The sequence below is a fragment of the Danio rerio genome, chromosome 19 (genome assembly GCF_049306965.1).
Source record: "Danio rerio strain Tuebingen ecotype United States chromosome 19, GRCz12tu, whole genome shotgun sequence".
In the NCBI taxonomy this organism is placed as follows: Eukaryota; Metazoa; Chordata; class Actinopteri; order Cypriniformes; family Danionidae; genus Danio; species Danio rerio.
The window spans coordinates 46,560,001-46,575,885 of NC_133194.1; the positions used below are offsets into that span (position 1 = coordinate 46,560,001).

A 15,885-nucleotide genomic window follows, 5' to 3' on the forward strand; every position below is an offset into this window, starting at 1 on the left:
ACGACAGCTGCTGGCCACTGCTTCCTGCTCTCAGAAACCCTCTGATGTGAGTGTGATTAAGCTGCATTGTGCTGCATAGTTAGATAAGGTGTAAAGAACGATTAGAAATGTTTAGGTTGGTATTTTATTTTAGTTTGAATGTTTGTTATGCTTTAACAATCAAAATTACATGAAATTAACCTCAAAATAAATGAAAGACGCTTATAAAATTATAATTTTGAGACCAGGCATGATCAAACTGTCTATACTAGATATCAAATTCTAGGTTGACTCATTTGTATCTACTCTATAACGAAGACTCACCTAAATGTAATTACTGCTCTTACTATCTGCTCTTACTATCAAGTTTGAATAAATCATTTAATGATATTTTCCTCCCTCTGTCTCTGTCTGTTGTGTGTGCAGCCTGTTCTGAATGCTCTGCTGGCCCCCGTGTCTAAAGCCATCCAGGATGTTCAGGCATTTCGAGAGAAGAACCGCTCCTCTCCTTTCTTCAACCACCTCTCTGCCGTCAGCGAAAGTGTTCCTGCTCTCGGCTGGGTTGCCATGGTAAGACCGGACAGTCTGGGGCTCTGTTTAAAAATGAAACTATAATGGGACTTTTACACTAGCAAGAAAGTTTCTTGCTTTAATAGCATTCAATACTTTCTGGGTTAAACTGACCATTTGCTAAAATGTTTAAAATGTACCTTTTTTTATTTTATCTTGGTGTTTAGTCATTAAAATTAAATTTATAAAATGCAAGTCAATGGCTCTCAGCAATTAGAGGCTGAAATTTATATACAGTATGGCTGTGTGATTTTGAACAACGTGATAATTGATATGCAAGAGGATATTAAAAACTAATGTTATAATTGTAGGTGGGCATAGATTCATTTTTTAAAATCTAGATTAATCTCAAGGTAATCTTGGAATTAATCTAGATTAAAATGGCTCATTTGAATTCCGCCGAGGGCATTTAGAATGTGTGTGATACCCAAATAAAGACTAAAAGTAAGTCTTTGAGAGCGGGTTTCTCAAGCCAGGTGGCGCATTAGACCAGGGGCTCATCTCCTGTTTCCAAAATGCATCACAAACTGCTTGAGAAACTGTTATACTATGCCTATTCATTATTCGAGAGACAGTCCCATACATCACGTGCACTGTGTTTGCCACGTCTATAAGTTACGAAAAACATTAAATTGCAAACTAAAACATATCATTTTATTATATGGTTTGGAATTTGATGTTTTATGAGATTATTTGCATTTTTTTATTTTTTATTTTTTTGCGTTTAATTGAGAATTTTCCAGGATCGCAAAAACTTGTGACTCTTTGTTGATCTTTGTGTTGGATTCAGCGATTTTGAAAAACTAGGGGGTCTGACTCATTATAGAAGCAATTCTATAGAAACATCAATAAGTAGTAGTTCAGTTTTGTTCTGTTCACACTACACACTGAATTTTTTTTTTCCAGATTATCTGGAAATAGTTTGATTGTAAAGCTCTAAAAGGTGGTCTAATTAAACTTGGCTGAAGTTTATTAAATACTTTCAAGTCTTTGGTTTTCTTGCTGCATGAGTTTTTTTTCAGTCTGAAAAAGGTTTATGGAATCTTTTCGATGTTTTAGGCCCCAAAGCCTGGCCCCTATGTGAAGGAGATGCAGGACGCAGCCATGTTTTACACAAACCGTGTGCTCAAGGATTACAAGGAGAAGTACGTGTCTGTTATCTGAACACATTGTTTCTGTACACCAGCAAAGCGGTTTATTAATCCTTTCCCTATCTGCTTTATTGTCTTTTTAGGGATAAGACTCATGTGGAATGGGTCAATGCTTATGTGACCATTTGGACAGAGCTGCAAGCCTACATCAAGCAGCACCACACCACTGGACTGAGCTGGAGCAAGACTGTGAGTCCCATTCATCTTCAGTTTTTTTGCTGCACAGATATACATTAAAACAGTTGATGTTATTGGAAGTTGAACAGTTGAAGTCATTGGAAATGAGTTATTAATGTTTATCATGCTATTATGTTTATAAATGTGTTGAAAAATCTTCTCTCCGTTAAACAGAAATTGGGAAAAAGGTTTACAGGGGCTAATAATTTAGGAGGAATAATAATTCTGACTTCAACTGTATATACACAGTGTACATATAAAATTCATATTGTGTTCATACAATTTATTCTCTATATATTTTTAATCCTACATATTGAATTGTTTTTGTTTTTTAGGGTCCCGTAGCTGCTGCTGCTGGAGGAGGAGCCCCAGCACCGCCTCCTCCAGGACCTCCTCCACCCCCAATGGACCTAAACAAGTCATCAGGTGGAGACTCCGAACCGACCAATCGAAATGCTCTCTTTGCCTCCATCAACAAAGGATCTGACATCACTAAAGGTATTACAGCTTGATATACAGTTGAAGTCTGAATTATTAGTCCCCCTAAATTTTTAGCCCCTCCCTGTATATGTTTCCCCAATTTCTGTTTAACAGAGAGCAGATTTTTTAACATTTCTAAACAGGATAGTTTTAAAAACTCATTTTTAATAACGGATTTATTTTATCGCTGCCATGATGACAGTAAATATTTGACAAGATATTTTTAAAGATACTAGTATTTCGCTTAAAGTGACACTTAAAGGCTTATTTAGGTTAACTAGGCAGGTTAGGGTAATTAGGGAAGTTCCTGTATAACGATGGTTTGTTCTGTAGACTATCGAAACAAATATAGCTTAAGATGGCTAAAAATATTGACCTTAAAACAGTTGAAAAAAAATTAAAAACTGCTTTTATTCTAGCCGAAATAAACCAAGTAAGACTTTCTCCAGAGGAAAAAATATTATAGGAAATACTGTGAAAAATTCCTTGCTCTGTTAAACATAATTTGGGAAATAATTGACAAAAAAAAATTCACAGAAGGGCAAGTAATTTTGACTTCGTCTGTTGTAGGACAAAAGCTTTTGATGCCGCAAAGAGCTTTTAGTGGCACTTTTATTGCTTTTAGAGGGATTGAGGTTTGATTACTGAAGCTTTGATCGGTGCTTTTGGCTGATTGGAAATGATGCTGTTGGTTCTGCTTAATGTGCTGTAATGAAAGCAACAGTAAATATGAAAAGGTCACTGAAGTACTCATGGTTAAATAAGCAATTGGGCTTGGTGTCAAATAATGCAGTCTTGAAGACATTATTATTATGCAAAATTAATAACAGTGATACAAATTAATGACTGCCATTATAACAGCTTTTACTTTATTTTTTAAATTTAAATTCTAAGAGCAGTAATAAAATGAATTAAAATACTTTTTCTATATTTATGCATTTATCAATTTGTTTCTTCATTACTATTACAACTTATAATAACAGCAATAACCGGTGCAACAATTTTATTATTATTTTTATCATTATTATTATTATTATTATTATTATTATTAATAATAATAATAATATTAAATTTAATAATAGTTAATAACTAGTGGTAACTTGATAGTCGTCAGTAGTAATAGTAGTAATTGTCAGTAGTAGTTGTAAGCAGTAGTAGTAGTAGTCGTCGGTGGTGGTAGTAGTAGTAGTTGTCGTCGTTAATAATAGTAGTAGTAGTAGTTGTAGTGGTCAGTAGAAGTAGTAGTAGTAGTTGTCGTAGTGGTAGTCGTCGGTAGTAGTTGTCGTAGTAGTAGTAGTAGTCGTTGTTAGTAGTAGTAGTATTTGTATTCAGTAGTAGTAGTAGTAGTAGTAATCCTTGTTAGTATTAGTAGTTGTCGTCAGTAGTAGTAGTAGTAGTTTTTAGGGCTGCAACAACGAATCGATTAAATCAATAAAAAACAATTACTAAAAGTGTTGGCAACGAATTTCATTATCTATTCGTTGTTTATTTATAAATTTATAATCTGTAAATTAAAATAAACTATAAATAAATTATAATTTATTATTATTATAAATTAAAATTAGCATTACTGTTATCTTTATTAAATAGATAAGGTTACAGAGCTGTTATAATTGCCTAATGAAAAATAATAATAATAATAATAATTTATTTTATTTAGATATTAAATCATTTTTCATAATTTATTCTTATGATAATAAAGATTGATAAAGTACATTTTTCATTCTATTGTCCCTGCTCTGTGCCTGCATATAATATAATGCAGATTTGGGTTTAGTGTTTAATTTTCCTCTGTGCCTTTTAACTCTTCTGCAGGCCTGAAGCATGTGTCTGATGACCAGAAGACCCATAAGAATCCTGGGCTCAGAGGTCAGACAGGGCCTTCAGTGTCCGGTCCTAAACCCTTCACTCCACGGCCCACAGCCACCGCCAGCCCGGCCCGCTCTCTGCCCCCAGTGCTTGAGCTGGACGGCAAGAAATGGAAAGTGGTGAGTGAGCTAAATCAGACTATAATCGGCTCTCGGACGTTTTAAAAATGCCATTTAGAAACATTCTTTCCAGCTCAGCTGAGTTTATAAGTGCTTACAAATAATACTACTAAAATATGTCTTGAGCATAAACAAACCTGGACTAATGCTGCATTTCAATACGCATACTATCCGTTCTGAATGGTTATTCACACTCAAAATAGCCAAAAGTAGGCATGGGCTGGTTTAAGGTTCTGACCGTATCATAACCTTGGATAAAAATATCACTGCATTGTGATTATTACTCTAAAATATGTTCTTTTTAAATGTCTGGGTATAAACACTTACTTTTTCCCCCCATTGAACACGATATATGTTTGTATATACAAATATATTGGATCGTCAGAGTGGCAATTCGTGGTTGGATGTGTCCCAAATTATATCTGTTATAGGGCCATAGAAGTTTGGCCCGAGCCCGACAAGTACATTTTGATTGACTTTTAAAAGCCCGAAGCCGTTTACAGCCAGACATTATTCAAATGTGCACATGCACACAGCTCTTTTGCCTTTTTTCAAGAAAGAGTCGTTTATATGCGTTTTTACATTATTTATTCATAACAAACATATGCTAAAGGCCACTTAGGGAGTTTGAACAAGGAAATAAAATAAGTCCTCTGTAACATCGTAACATCTCAGCACTCTAAACAGGCCTAAATACATACAATAGATACAATCTGGCATTAGGGCGATGGTGAAGCTTAATAATAAAAGAATAATGCCAACATTAGACTATATACTCAGTCTACATTATGATTATGGTTTAAATAATATTTAGTTATAATTTAAAAACCCTTTACTCACCAAGATTAGGCTTTGTAAACATGTTTTTGTGGAGGAGCATTATTGAATCCACTGTAAATGGCTTTAGCGTGGTCCAGCACTGAACACCCTTTTATAGATGTATACATCAGATGTCGCCTGGCCTATTGTTGTCTATTAGAAGGAATGCATCATTAGAGCCACCATTTTAGTACAGAGTAGCGCTCCTTTGAAATGAATGCGGGACCAAGCTGTAATGAAGGACTGTGGTCATCCAGAGCCAGAGATATACACATATACACCTATATCTATGATCGGGAGTTTTCCCGAATTAATATGCAATTTTTTTTTAATTATGAAAATTATAATTTTACATCACTTTTCTACATTGGATCAGTGATCGCATGGGCATTGCCGACAAAAAGCTTGTGTTTTTGTGTATGGAAATGTACTTTCCACCCTACCTGTTACATTTGATCTAATTATGTCCTGAAACACAGCTCCTCTCCTGCTTTCAGCTCTCATACTGACGGAGGGAGCGATTTGTTTGTGAATAAATCTCCGTTATGAACGACTCCTTCATTAGCAGACAGTAATACAAGTTTCTGGCACTGCAGCATCTTGTTGTCATATTTCTTTTGCATTATCCGCTGATTTTATCCAACAAAACATTAAGCCGAGTGTTTAGTGCGAGTTGGAGCTGCTTTGCCTTATGGTGAATGCAGTAAGTGACTGTATTATCATCAACAACGTTACCTGTTTAGCACAAACCTTCATAACATTCAAAAACGTAAATAACGAAGTCTTACCTATGAAATGTTCTGCCTTTGTGCTTTGTTTTCTTTGTTTGCTCGTTACTACACCCGTAGACAGCGCTAAAGTCCCGCATCTTCGCGTAATAACACTGTCTTGACTAGTGCGGTTGAATGACACTTATCCTGGGAGCACTGTACAAATATGGCGGCGCTATTGATGCATGCTCAGGGTCCCTATGTGATATCTAGTGTATATATCTATGGCACCCTTTCGCTGCTGCTGCTACTGGCCGGGATGCACTACTGATCTGGCTAATTTAGCAAGTTTTGGGTAGGACTGTTTGTTTATCTGCCACCAGCCAAGAACATCCATTTCATTTTCCATGACAGCAGCGAGTGAACTCATCATTTTCCCTGTCAGCTTGCTGTACATTGCTGTTTAGCGCTCCACCGTATTTCGCAGTGTATGAGTGACCGCCGAAATACCTTGACGGCTAGAATGACCATTCTTTTTGAACTAGCGGCTAGCCTGAAATTTGCTCTTTTTGGCTTCTCCGTCATCATTCATTTCACCTTTTGCAAGGATGTTTGTTACCACAGTAAAATCCAATCTTGCACTAATCGAAATGCATCACATGACTGTTCAATTACTACCCAAGCCCCGCCCAACCCTATCTAAATTGATCGAAATTAAGCCCAAACCCATCAAGTCCCTTCGGGTTCGGGCAAAGATCTTGAGCTCTATCCCAAATCATAGTATGTTGAAATGTGCAATCCAAAGTCACATGGATGTGCAGATTTGTGAGTATGTAACAGCTAATATTACCCATCATACACTGTACGTTGCACTTGAATCTACTCGCTCTCAAGTGGTTTCAAAACCTTTGAATTTCTTTTTTCTCCAGTTAAACAGAAAATAAATTATTTTAAAGAAAGCTGGAAACTTGTGACCATTAACTTCCATAGTGTTTGCTTTTCTTACAATTTTTGATAGGAGTTGAAATATAAAAGAAATTTGGATTATGTGATTGACAGGGCATGGTATTAAGCAACATAATGGTCCGTTAATAAGGTAATAGAACAGTCTCAAAGCTTGCATACTCTGCACACAAAAGTATATACAATTTATTTACAAAAGAAACACTTGGGGAAAAACCAGCTTGCTGTTGGAAGTGGTGTTATTGAGGCCAGCAGGGGGCGCTCAACCTGTGGTCTGTGTGAGTCCTAATGCCCCAGTATAGGGAAGGGGACACTATACTGTCAGTTAGCTCAGTCTTTCGGATGCGACATTAAGCCGAGGTCCTGACTCTCTTGTGTCATTAAAAATCTTCTCTTAAAGTGTATATACGTCCTGTAAATAGCAAATGCGCTTATGGAGATAAAATAAGTGTGAGTGGAAAAACTGAGCATTTCACTGGCAAACAGTTGACAGTTTTTTAACAGAAAACTGTTAAACGGAGCATCTACTGCGCGAGAATGAGAGATAATGGATCTACTTTCACTTTCGCTCTTGGATAGGGAAACCTTTACGCACAGACATCAATTAGTCTATAAATAATTAATTGCGTTTGTTAAGTGCAAATATTCGTTTCAAAACTATTTCTAAATTCAGTTCTAATTTCCAGCAAACGAATAAATGAACAATAATAATGAAGTGTGCTTAAAAATCTGAGTTATATCCTAAAACACATGCTGTGCCCCATATGGTCTAAAACCTGCAGGTGGGCAAATTTAAGCTTGTTTTTAATAAAACAAATATAAATATGGATATATTAAATAATACTGCTAATAATAATAACATTATACAAAAGAATATTGTTATGAATGAACTGAAAAAGCCTCCCGAGATGAAGAAGACATAAGCAGTGGTTTTTCATATTTATGTAGGCTAGAAAATAATGTTTTGTAATATTTTAATCCTTTATATTTATATCCTATATCTATTCTTATTATATACTATATATATCCTTAATATTTAAATTTTTTCATATGTAAAGATATTTGCTTATTGCTCTCTTGTGTGTATTAAGCAGTGTGTAAGCGAGGCGCAACTCTGCACTGGAGTTTAGACCGGGTTAGTTTTGGTCTAATGAAAAATCTATTATAGTTTCTCAAAATAGCAACGCGCCAGGGGTCCGCCTCAGAACGCCTTCCTTTTTAGACCAGAACGCCTATGGGCGCACAAATGAGCGCTAATGCATTTGCTATTTAAACAGCGTAGCGCAACGCCTCAAAACGACTCTTGCGCCAAGCTGAAACTACCAAAAGACTATTGCGCTGCGCCTTGCGCCACACTGTGCCGGGTGTATGATAGGCCCCTAGATGTGTAACCCCGGTGTCCTAGCCAAATTCCCTCCATCGACCCTTACCCATCATGGCATCCTAATCATCCCCATCCACCCAATGGGCTCAATCACTGTCTCTCCACTCCTCCCAAAGCTGATGTACGGTGAGTGCACTGACGCCGTTGTCCTGTGGTTGCCACCGCATCATCCTAGTGGAGCTGCACACTGGTGGTGGTGTGAAGAGACCCCCCCCCGACCCTTGTGATTGTGAAGCACTTTGGGTGTACGCCCATACAATATGCACTATAGGAAACAAAGATAAAGCTGTGTGTGTCGTCTTCACCTCCAGGAAAATCAAGAAGGCGCCCAGAATCTGGTGATCAGCGACACGGAGCTGAAACAGGTGGTTTATGGCTTTAAGTGCAACAACAGCACTTTACAGGTGAAGGGGAAGATCAACTCCATCACTCTAGGTAAGACTACACACCAGCAGCAGTAATCCACTGTTTCTCTACTGGGCTGCAGCGTAACAGTGCTGTTTCTGTGCAGATAACTGCAAGAAGATGGGGCTCGTCTTTGATGATGTTGTGGGAATTGTTGAGGTGATCAACTGCAGAGATGTTAAAATCCAGGTGTGTATTATTGACACTTTGCATTCGTGTACAACTATAGTAGAGGAGAGTAGTGGATCTGAAAATAGGGCTTGGATGTATTTTTTTAATCATTTAAACATGGGATTAGACCTTTAAAAAGGATTAAAACTTGAAACATGGCATTGATGTGTCACCTATAATATTCAGAAACCTGCTAGCAATTTGACCAAATATGCCCCAAAATGACCACCTTGTGCAAGGGCTCACATCATATAATGTATAAGGGAATTATAGTTTATTATTTTTAATTAGAATTTTTTAAATATAGTTGATAGCTTTTCTTTTGTGGCTTATACTGTGGGAAAACAAGCAATGAGTATGAAATATTATTTAGAAAATATGTAGTTTCTATTTAAAGTATTTTTCACCCTACTTGTATTTATTACAGTATTGATTTATGCATTTATTTTTTTATTTAAAGAAATATATTTGTATTAAACAAAAGTATACATTTATTGTAATCAAATATTAAAGAATTATATTATAATTCCACAATTTTAATCTAGATTTGAGTCTTATGTTTTTTTATATTAAAAAAAGGTTTGATCTCTTTGAATTAAATTGCATGAGTTTATTTTATAAATCAAATTATTTATGAATAATTTAATTTGTTTTCTACATTTTTCATTTATTTTATACAAACACTTCTGTGGAGCCTAGTTTGAAAACCACTTTTTGTCTTATTTTATTTTTATTTTAAAGTAAAAAGACTTGATTAATTAATTTAATTGCATGTTTTTGTTTTATTAATTAAATTATTTATGAATTTTATAAAATGAATGAAAATTGTAGAAAATAAATTAATTTATAAATAATTTAATTAATAAAATAAAAACATGCAATTAAATTAATCAAACCTTTTATTACTTTTTAAAATAAAAATAGAATAAAAGACAAACAAAAAAAACATTAGTGGTTTTCAAACTAGGCTCCATGAAAGTGTTTGCATAAAATGAATGAAAAATGTAGAAAATAAATTAAATAAACACTTCCATGGAGCCTAGTTTGTAAAACCACTAATGTTTTTTGTTAGTCTTTTATTCTGTTTTTATTTTTTTAATTAATACGGTTTGATTAATTAGTTTAATTACATGTTTTTATTTTATTTATTAAATTATTTATTAATTATTTAATTTATTTTCTACAATTTTCATTCATTTTATACAAACATTTCCATGGAGCCTAGTTTGAAAATGATGTTATTCGATGTTTAAACAAAAAAAATTTTTATTTTGTGACTTCTAAATTTTTTAATTGCTTTTAAATATTATTTTTTGCTTTTGGAGCTACTTAATGACTTCTAAATGTATTGATTATAACTGCTTTAAGTCCCCAGATATTGTTCCAAGTATTAGTCCAGTCTGTTTTGCATGTGCTCTTCATTCTGAGTGTTTTGTTGTTCTCTCAATGTCCAGGTTATTGGTAAAGTGCCAACCATCTCCATCAACAAGACCGATGGCTGCCACGTGTACCTGAGCAAAGACTCCCTGTCGTGTGAAATCGTCAGCGCCAAGAGCTCCGAGATGAACGTTCTGGTGCCCAACAAAGATGGAGAATTCGTGAGTGATGCAATAATTCATTTATGAGTGGTGTCAGCTGGGTGGTGTACTGAGCTTGTGTGATATTTCAAGCATTTTGTATAAACTATATCAGTGCTTCTCAACCATGTTCATGGAGGACCACCAACACATTTAATCAGGAGTATTTATATTTTATTTGTATCTTTTAAATCATTTTAGGTATTTATTTTTGTTATTTACATTTACTATTTACATTTCTTATTTATTTATATTTAGATATAAAAAATTTTTATGATAAATTATGTATATATATATATATATATATATATATATATATATATATATATATATATATATATATATATATATATATATATATATATATATAAATATATATATATATTTTTTTTTTTTTTTGGTATTTTTTTTCATTTATAGTTTTAAAAAAATATTTAGATAAAATGTGTGTATGGTACAAATTATACTTTTATAGTTTTTTTTTGTTTGTTTTTTTGGGGTATTTATGTTTATGTTGTTTGTTTAAAAAAAAGTTTTTTTTGTTATTTTTCTTTTTGTTTTTATTAAGATATAAAATGTATATATGACAAATTATATTACATTTTTTAATAATGGGCATTTATGTTTGTATTTATTTTTATTGTTATTATTTTTAGGTATTTATTTTTGTTATTTATTACATTTCTTTTAGTTATTTATTTGTATTTAGAAATAAAATGTGTATATGATACAAATTATATATTTTAAATGTTTATTTATTTATTTTGGGGTATTTATACATTTCATTTATTTAAATTTTTTAGGTATTTTTATGTATTCATTTTTATATATTTTTTATATTTATTTAATGTTTAGATAATGTGTGTATGATACAAATTGTATTTTTTATAGTTTTTTTTGTTGTTGTTTATTTATTTTGGGTATATATTTATAAATTTGGTTTTTAGTTTTTAGTATTTATTTTAGTTAATTATTTAAAAGAATATATTTATTTAGACATTAAATGTGTATATAACACAAATTATATATTGTTTATTTATTTTTAGAGTATTCATTTACATATTTTATTTATTTTTAGGTATTTGTTGTTTTTTAATTTATATTTAGACATAAAATTTTTATATACACGTTTTATCTAAATATAAATAAAAAAACTAAAATACCTAAAAATATATATATAAAAACCCCAAAATAAATAAATAACACAAAATATATAACTTGTATCATATACACATGTTATATGTTTAAATATCTGTTACAAATACACGTATACATATTAAAAAATGCATATAATTTTTTTATTTTGGATGCGATTTAATCACAATTAACATGCATATTGTAATACATATTATATTAGCATATATATTTAATTTACTTAATTTTATTATATACAAGTGAAACCAGTTTTAACCGATATTTAATTGTTTCTCAAATTAATCCGAGGTCAACTCAAGCTTTTTTTAATGAACCATAATGTGTGAAAAAGTATGATATTGCACTAAATACTGTGACCGTATATAATTGCTCATGCTTCTGTTTCTCTCCAGACTGAGATCCCAGTCCCTGAACAGTTCAAAACCGTATGGGATGGCAGTAAACTGGTCACCACAGCCACCGAGATCGCTGGATAAAGAGCCGCTGTGTGAACCCCCACCCCCTCCCATGCAGTGTCCAACCTGACTGACCGACCAGCTTAAACTACACTGTACAAGTCCATGCCAACAGGTCAACTCTCCGAGTAGCCAATCACAGCGGCTACAGCAGGCTGAACGCTCTCTCCATTCAAACATTAGCACTTGAAAACCAATGCCAACCGTTGACGTGTTTTCATATGTTCGTTTTGATGTCTTGCAGCCATAATAAACAAAATAACATGTGAACGGCCAACATGAGGAAGCAAGTCATGCTTTTGTTTTATGCTGATTTTGCGTCCCCCCCAACTTTCTTTCCTTTTTTGTGCATGTCTTTTTGCTTTTTTTTCCCCTCTTTTTTTGCTTTATCTTTAGCCTTTAGATTTGTTTTGTGCTTATTTTTTCCCTTTTTCTTTTTTTCCCCCAAAGATTTTTTTTTTTTTTTTTTTTTTGCTTTTTTTGTTAAGCTTTTTCCCCTTTTTGTTTTTTTCCTAAGAATTTTTTTCTTTACCTCGTTTTTTTTTTTTTTTTTTTGCTTTTTATTTATATATTTTTTCTAATGATTTTTTCCCCTTTTTTTCTTACGTTTAGTTTTTTGCCCCCCCCTTTTTTTTTTCTTTCTTTTTCCCTAGATTTTTTTTTTTTTTTTTTTTGCTTTCCCGTTTTTTTTTTTGTTTGGTTTTTTTTTTGCGTTTTCTTTACTCTTTTTTTTTTTTTTTTTTCTTAAATTTTTTTGGTGTTTTTCCCCGTAATTTTTTTTATTTAAGTTTTGTTTTTTGCAAAGCTTAATAATTTTTTATTTTTTTGCTCACAGCCCCCAGTTTTTCCCCCATTTTCTTTATTTTTTCTTAAGTATTTTTTTTTTGCTTTTTTCCCCTCGTTTTTTTTTCAGCTTTTCCCTCTTTTTTGTGCATATTTATTTTGCTTTTTTACCCTTTTTGTGCAGCTTTTCTTCCTCTTTCTTTAGCCTTTTCTGTCTCTCTCTCTCTCTGTTTTTCATCTTTTTTATAATTGTTTTGCTTTTTTTTATGGTCAGGTGGTGTGTGTTTTAGGGGATCACTGCATTTATTTTCGGTTTAGCATATGCAATTGAGATCTGAAGCACACAAACATCCCTCTTCAAAACACCAATGCAGACATTTACTGCAATTCTTCTTTATTTTTTATTACAATAGTTTTTTTTCTAGGGATAATTAGAATGAAGATTTGTGTCAAATCTAGAGGAGGAATTGGCGACTATTTTACAATCATGACACTGAATCAACATGCGGTTGCTTTAGGAGTTCTCTCTTTTCTTCATCGTATTCCAGAGCACATGCACATTCCCTGTATAAATAAATAAATGAGCATTCCGTGGTTATGATGGATAACATCATCTTTTTGGGCTCGAACTGGGCTTGTGGTACTGTTCATGTCTGACCGTCTGCTGTACAGATTCTGGCTTTACATGGCTCGTGTCCACCTCTTGCCCATGCTTAGACTAGTTTAGGCTTTAATTCCAGACTCTTAATCTGTACTTGACATCATGTTGAGGCCATGAGGAGGGCGTTTCTTTTGTATCATTTGTCTTTTTGATTTATTTGCTTTTATTTGGCCGAGAATTAGTACTGGAGATCAAGCACCATTCTAATTGTTGCAATAAATAACATCACTTCTTCTGAGTCTTTGACGTGATTTATTCTATCTAATTTTGCAATGACGCATTAAATTGCACACTCTTGTAAATATTATTAATGTATATTAATGAATTATTAAATGGCACAAGCTGTACATGTATTAATAGCATTTTGATGCATTGTACAGCACAGTTTAATGCATTTCTTATGCTTTTTAGTGCATTACATTTTTAAAACTTGCATTTATTTTCAAGCTATAACAGGTCAAATTTATTCTGTGAAAACATTTCACGTTATTTCATTATTAAAAATACAGCAGTCCATATTTTAAAATGCCACCTGTAATATTTAAGACTGACTATTCGCTTTTAAAGTTAATTTTTACAAACACTGTGGTTAAAATCTAACGCTGCACTTATAGAAAATCATACAAGATTTGCTTCATCACTTAATAGAAAATAAATTTAAAATTCAGTGCAGTAGGTAGTGCTGTCGCCTCACAGCTAGAAGGTCACTGGGTCGCAGGTTCGAACCTCGGCTGGGTCAGTTGGCGTTTTTGTGTGGAGTTTGCATGTTCTCCCTGGTGCTCCGGTTTCCCCCATAGTCCAAAGACATGCGGTACAGGTGAATTGGGTAGGCTAAATTGTCTGTATTTTATGAGATGGGGTTGCGACTGGAAGAAAACATAATAGACCGTCTAAGTGTGATAAACTAATTCAGGATCTTAATATTATCATACTTGCTTAAAATCGCTTTGTTGTCAAAAAAGCAAAAAAAAAAAAAAAAGCATACAATATTGTGTCACATTAAAATGAATTACTATAGTTAATCATTGAAACAACATGTAATATAGTTTATACATTATTTTATCTTAACTGATTATCTGATTATAAACTCAAGACACCAAAATGGTCAGATTCTGGGGGCTATAATAAATAGTCTGAGCTGAATTTTGAGCTGAAACTTTAAACATTGGAATCCTGGAGACACCAAAAATCGTATCTTATATCTTGTAGATCAGGGGTGTCAAACTCAATTCCTGGAGGGCCGAAGCCCTGCACAGTTTAGTTCCAACCCTGCTCCAACACACTTACCTGTAGGTTTCAAACTAGCCTGAAGGACTCAATTAGTTTGATCAGGTGTGTTTAATTAGGGTTGCAACTAAACTGTGCAGAGCTGCCGCCCTTTTGGAACTGAGTTTGACACCTGTGCTGTAGATGTAAAGTAGGTGCCCTTTTACACAACACTAACGGTCTCGCGTTATTATAATTTTGTCTAAATTTCATTCATTCTTAACACAGATAAAAAAAAACTTAATTAAACTCCTTAATTACTTATTTAAAATGTATATCTCTTTATATTAAAAAATTGTCCGTATTATTTAAAAAAATTACATATAATATTCGAGAAGGAATTTTCAGTGTACCTTACTTCAGTGTTCAAGTTCACTTGCACATATTCAGTGGTTAAAAATTTAACATGGTATATATAGTATTAAAACAAAATCACATCTCTGGTTAAAAAAAAAAAAAAGATTTTTTTAATACAAGGAATTTGATTGGTTTGCAAGAAATACGGCCATTGTTGCCAACACAGCGTTAAATTAAAAATATATATTCATTCATTCATTTTCTTTTCGGCATAGTACCTTTATTAATCAGGGGTCACCACCGCAGAATGAACCGCCATCTTATCCAGCTTATATTTTATGCAGCACATGCCCTTTCAGCTGCAACTCAGTACTGGGAAACATCCACACATTCATTCACATACACACTCATACACTACGGGCAATTTAGCCAACCCGATTCACCTGTACCGCATGTCTTAGGACTGTGGGGGAAACCGGAGCACCCGGAGGAAACCCACATGAACGCAGGAAGAACATGCAAACTCCACACAGAAACGCCAACTGAGCCGAGGCTCGACCCAGTGACCTTCTTGCTGTGAGGCTACCTACTGCACCACTGCTTCGCCCACCGACAATTTAGCTTATCTAATTCACCTATAGCGCATGTGTTTGGACTGTGAGGATAACAGGAGCATCCGAAGGAACTGCAAACGCCACACAGAAATGCCAACTGGCCCAGCCGGGGTTCAAACCAGCGACCTTCTTGCTGTGAGGTGATCGTGCTACCCACCGCACCACCATAACGCCTATAAATAAATATACTTGAATGAAAGGATCTTTATTATTGACTTCAAAATTAACCTCTTTAAATAATAATTGTTTCTTTTGGTGAATGACAACACAGGCCACAGGG

General features: G+C 33.7%; 1 protein-coding gene across 1 annotated transcript in view; it reads left to right on the top strand.

Annotated features, from left to right (window-relative positions):
• Positions 1-12,261, top strand: part of cap1 (CAP, adenylate cyclase-associated protein 1 (yeast)) — a gene marked incomplete at its 5' end in the record, with an annotated part of 21,400 nt that extends 9,139 nt beyond the window's left edge. The window contains 10 exon segments of the mRNA NM_199909.2: positions 1-46; positions 406-549; positions 1,609-1,694; positions 1,784-1,889; positions 2,213-2,375; positions 4,173-4,345; positions 8,533-8,656; positions 8,733-8,815; positions 10,252-10,395; positions 11,922-12,261. The exon segment at positions 1-46 is cut by the window's left edge and continues 32 nt beyond it. Coding sequence (NP_956203.1) covers positions 1-46; positions 406-549; positions 1,609-1,694; positions 1,784-1,889; positions 2,213-2,375; positions 4,173-4,345; positions 8,533-8,656; positions 8,733-8,815; positions 10,252-10,395; positions 11,922-12,005 — 1,153 coding nt within the window. The 3' untranslated portion in view covers positions 12,006-12,261.
• Between the last annotated feature and the right edge of the window lie 3,624 nt (positions 12,262-15,885).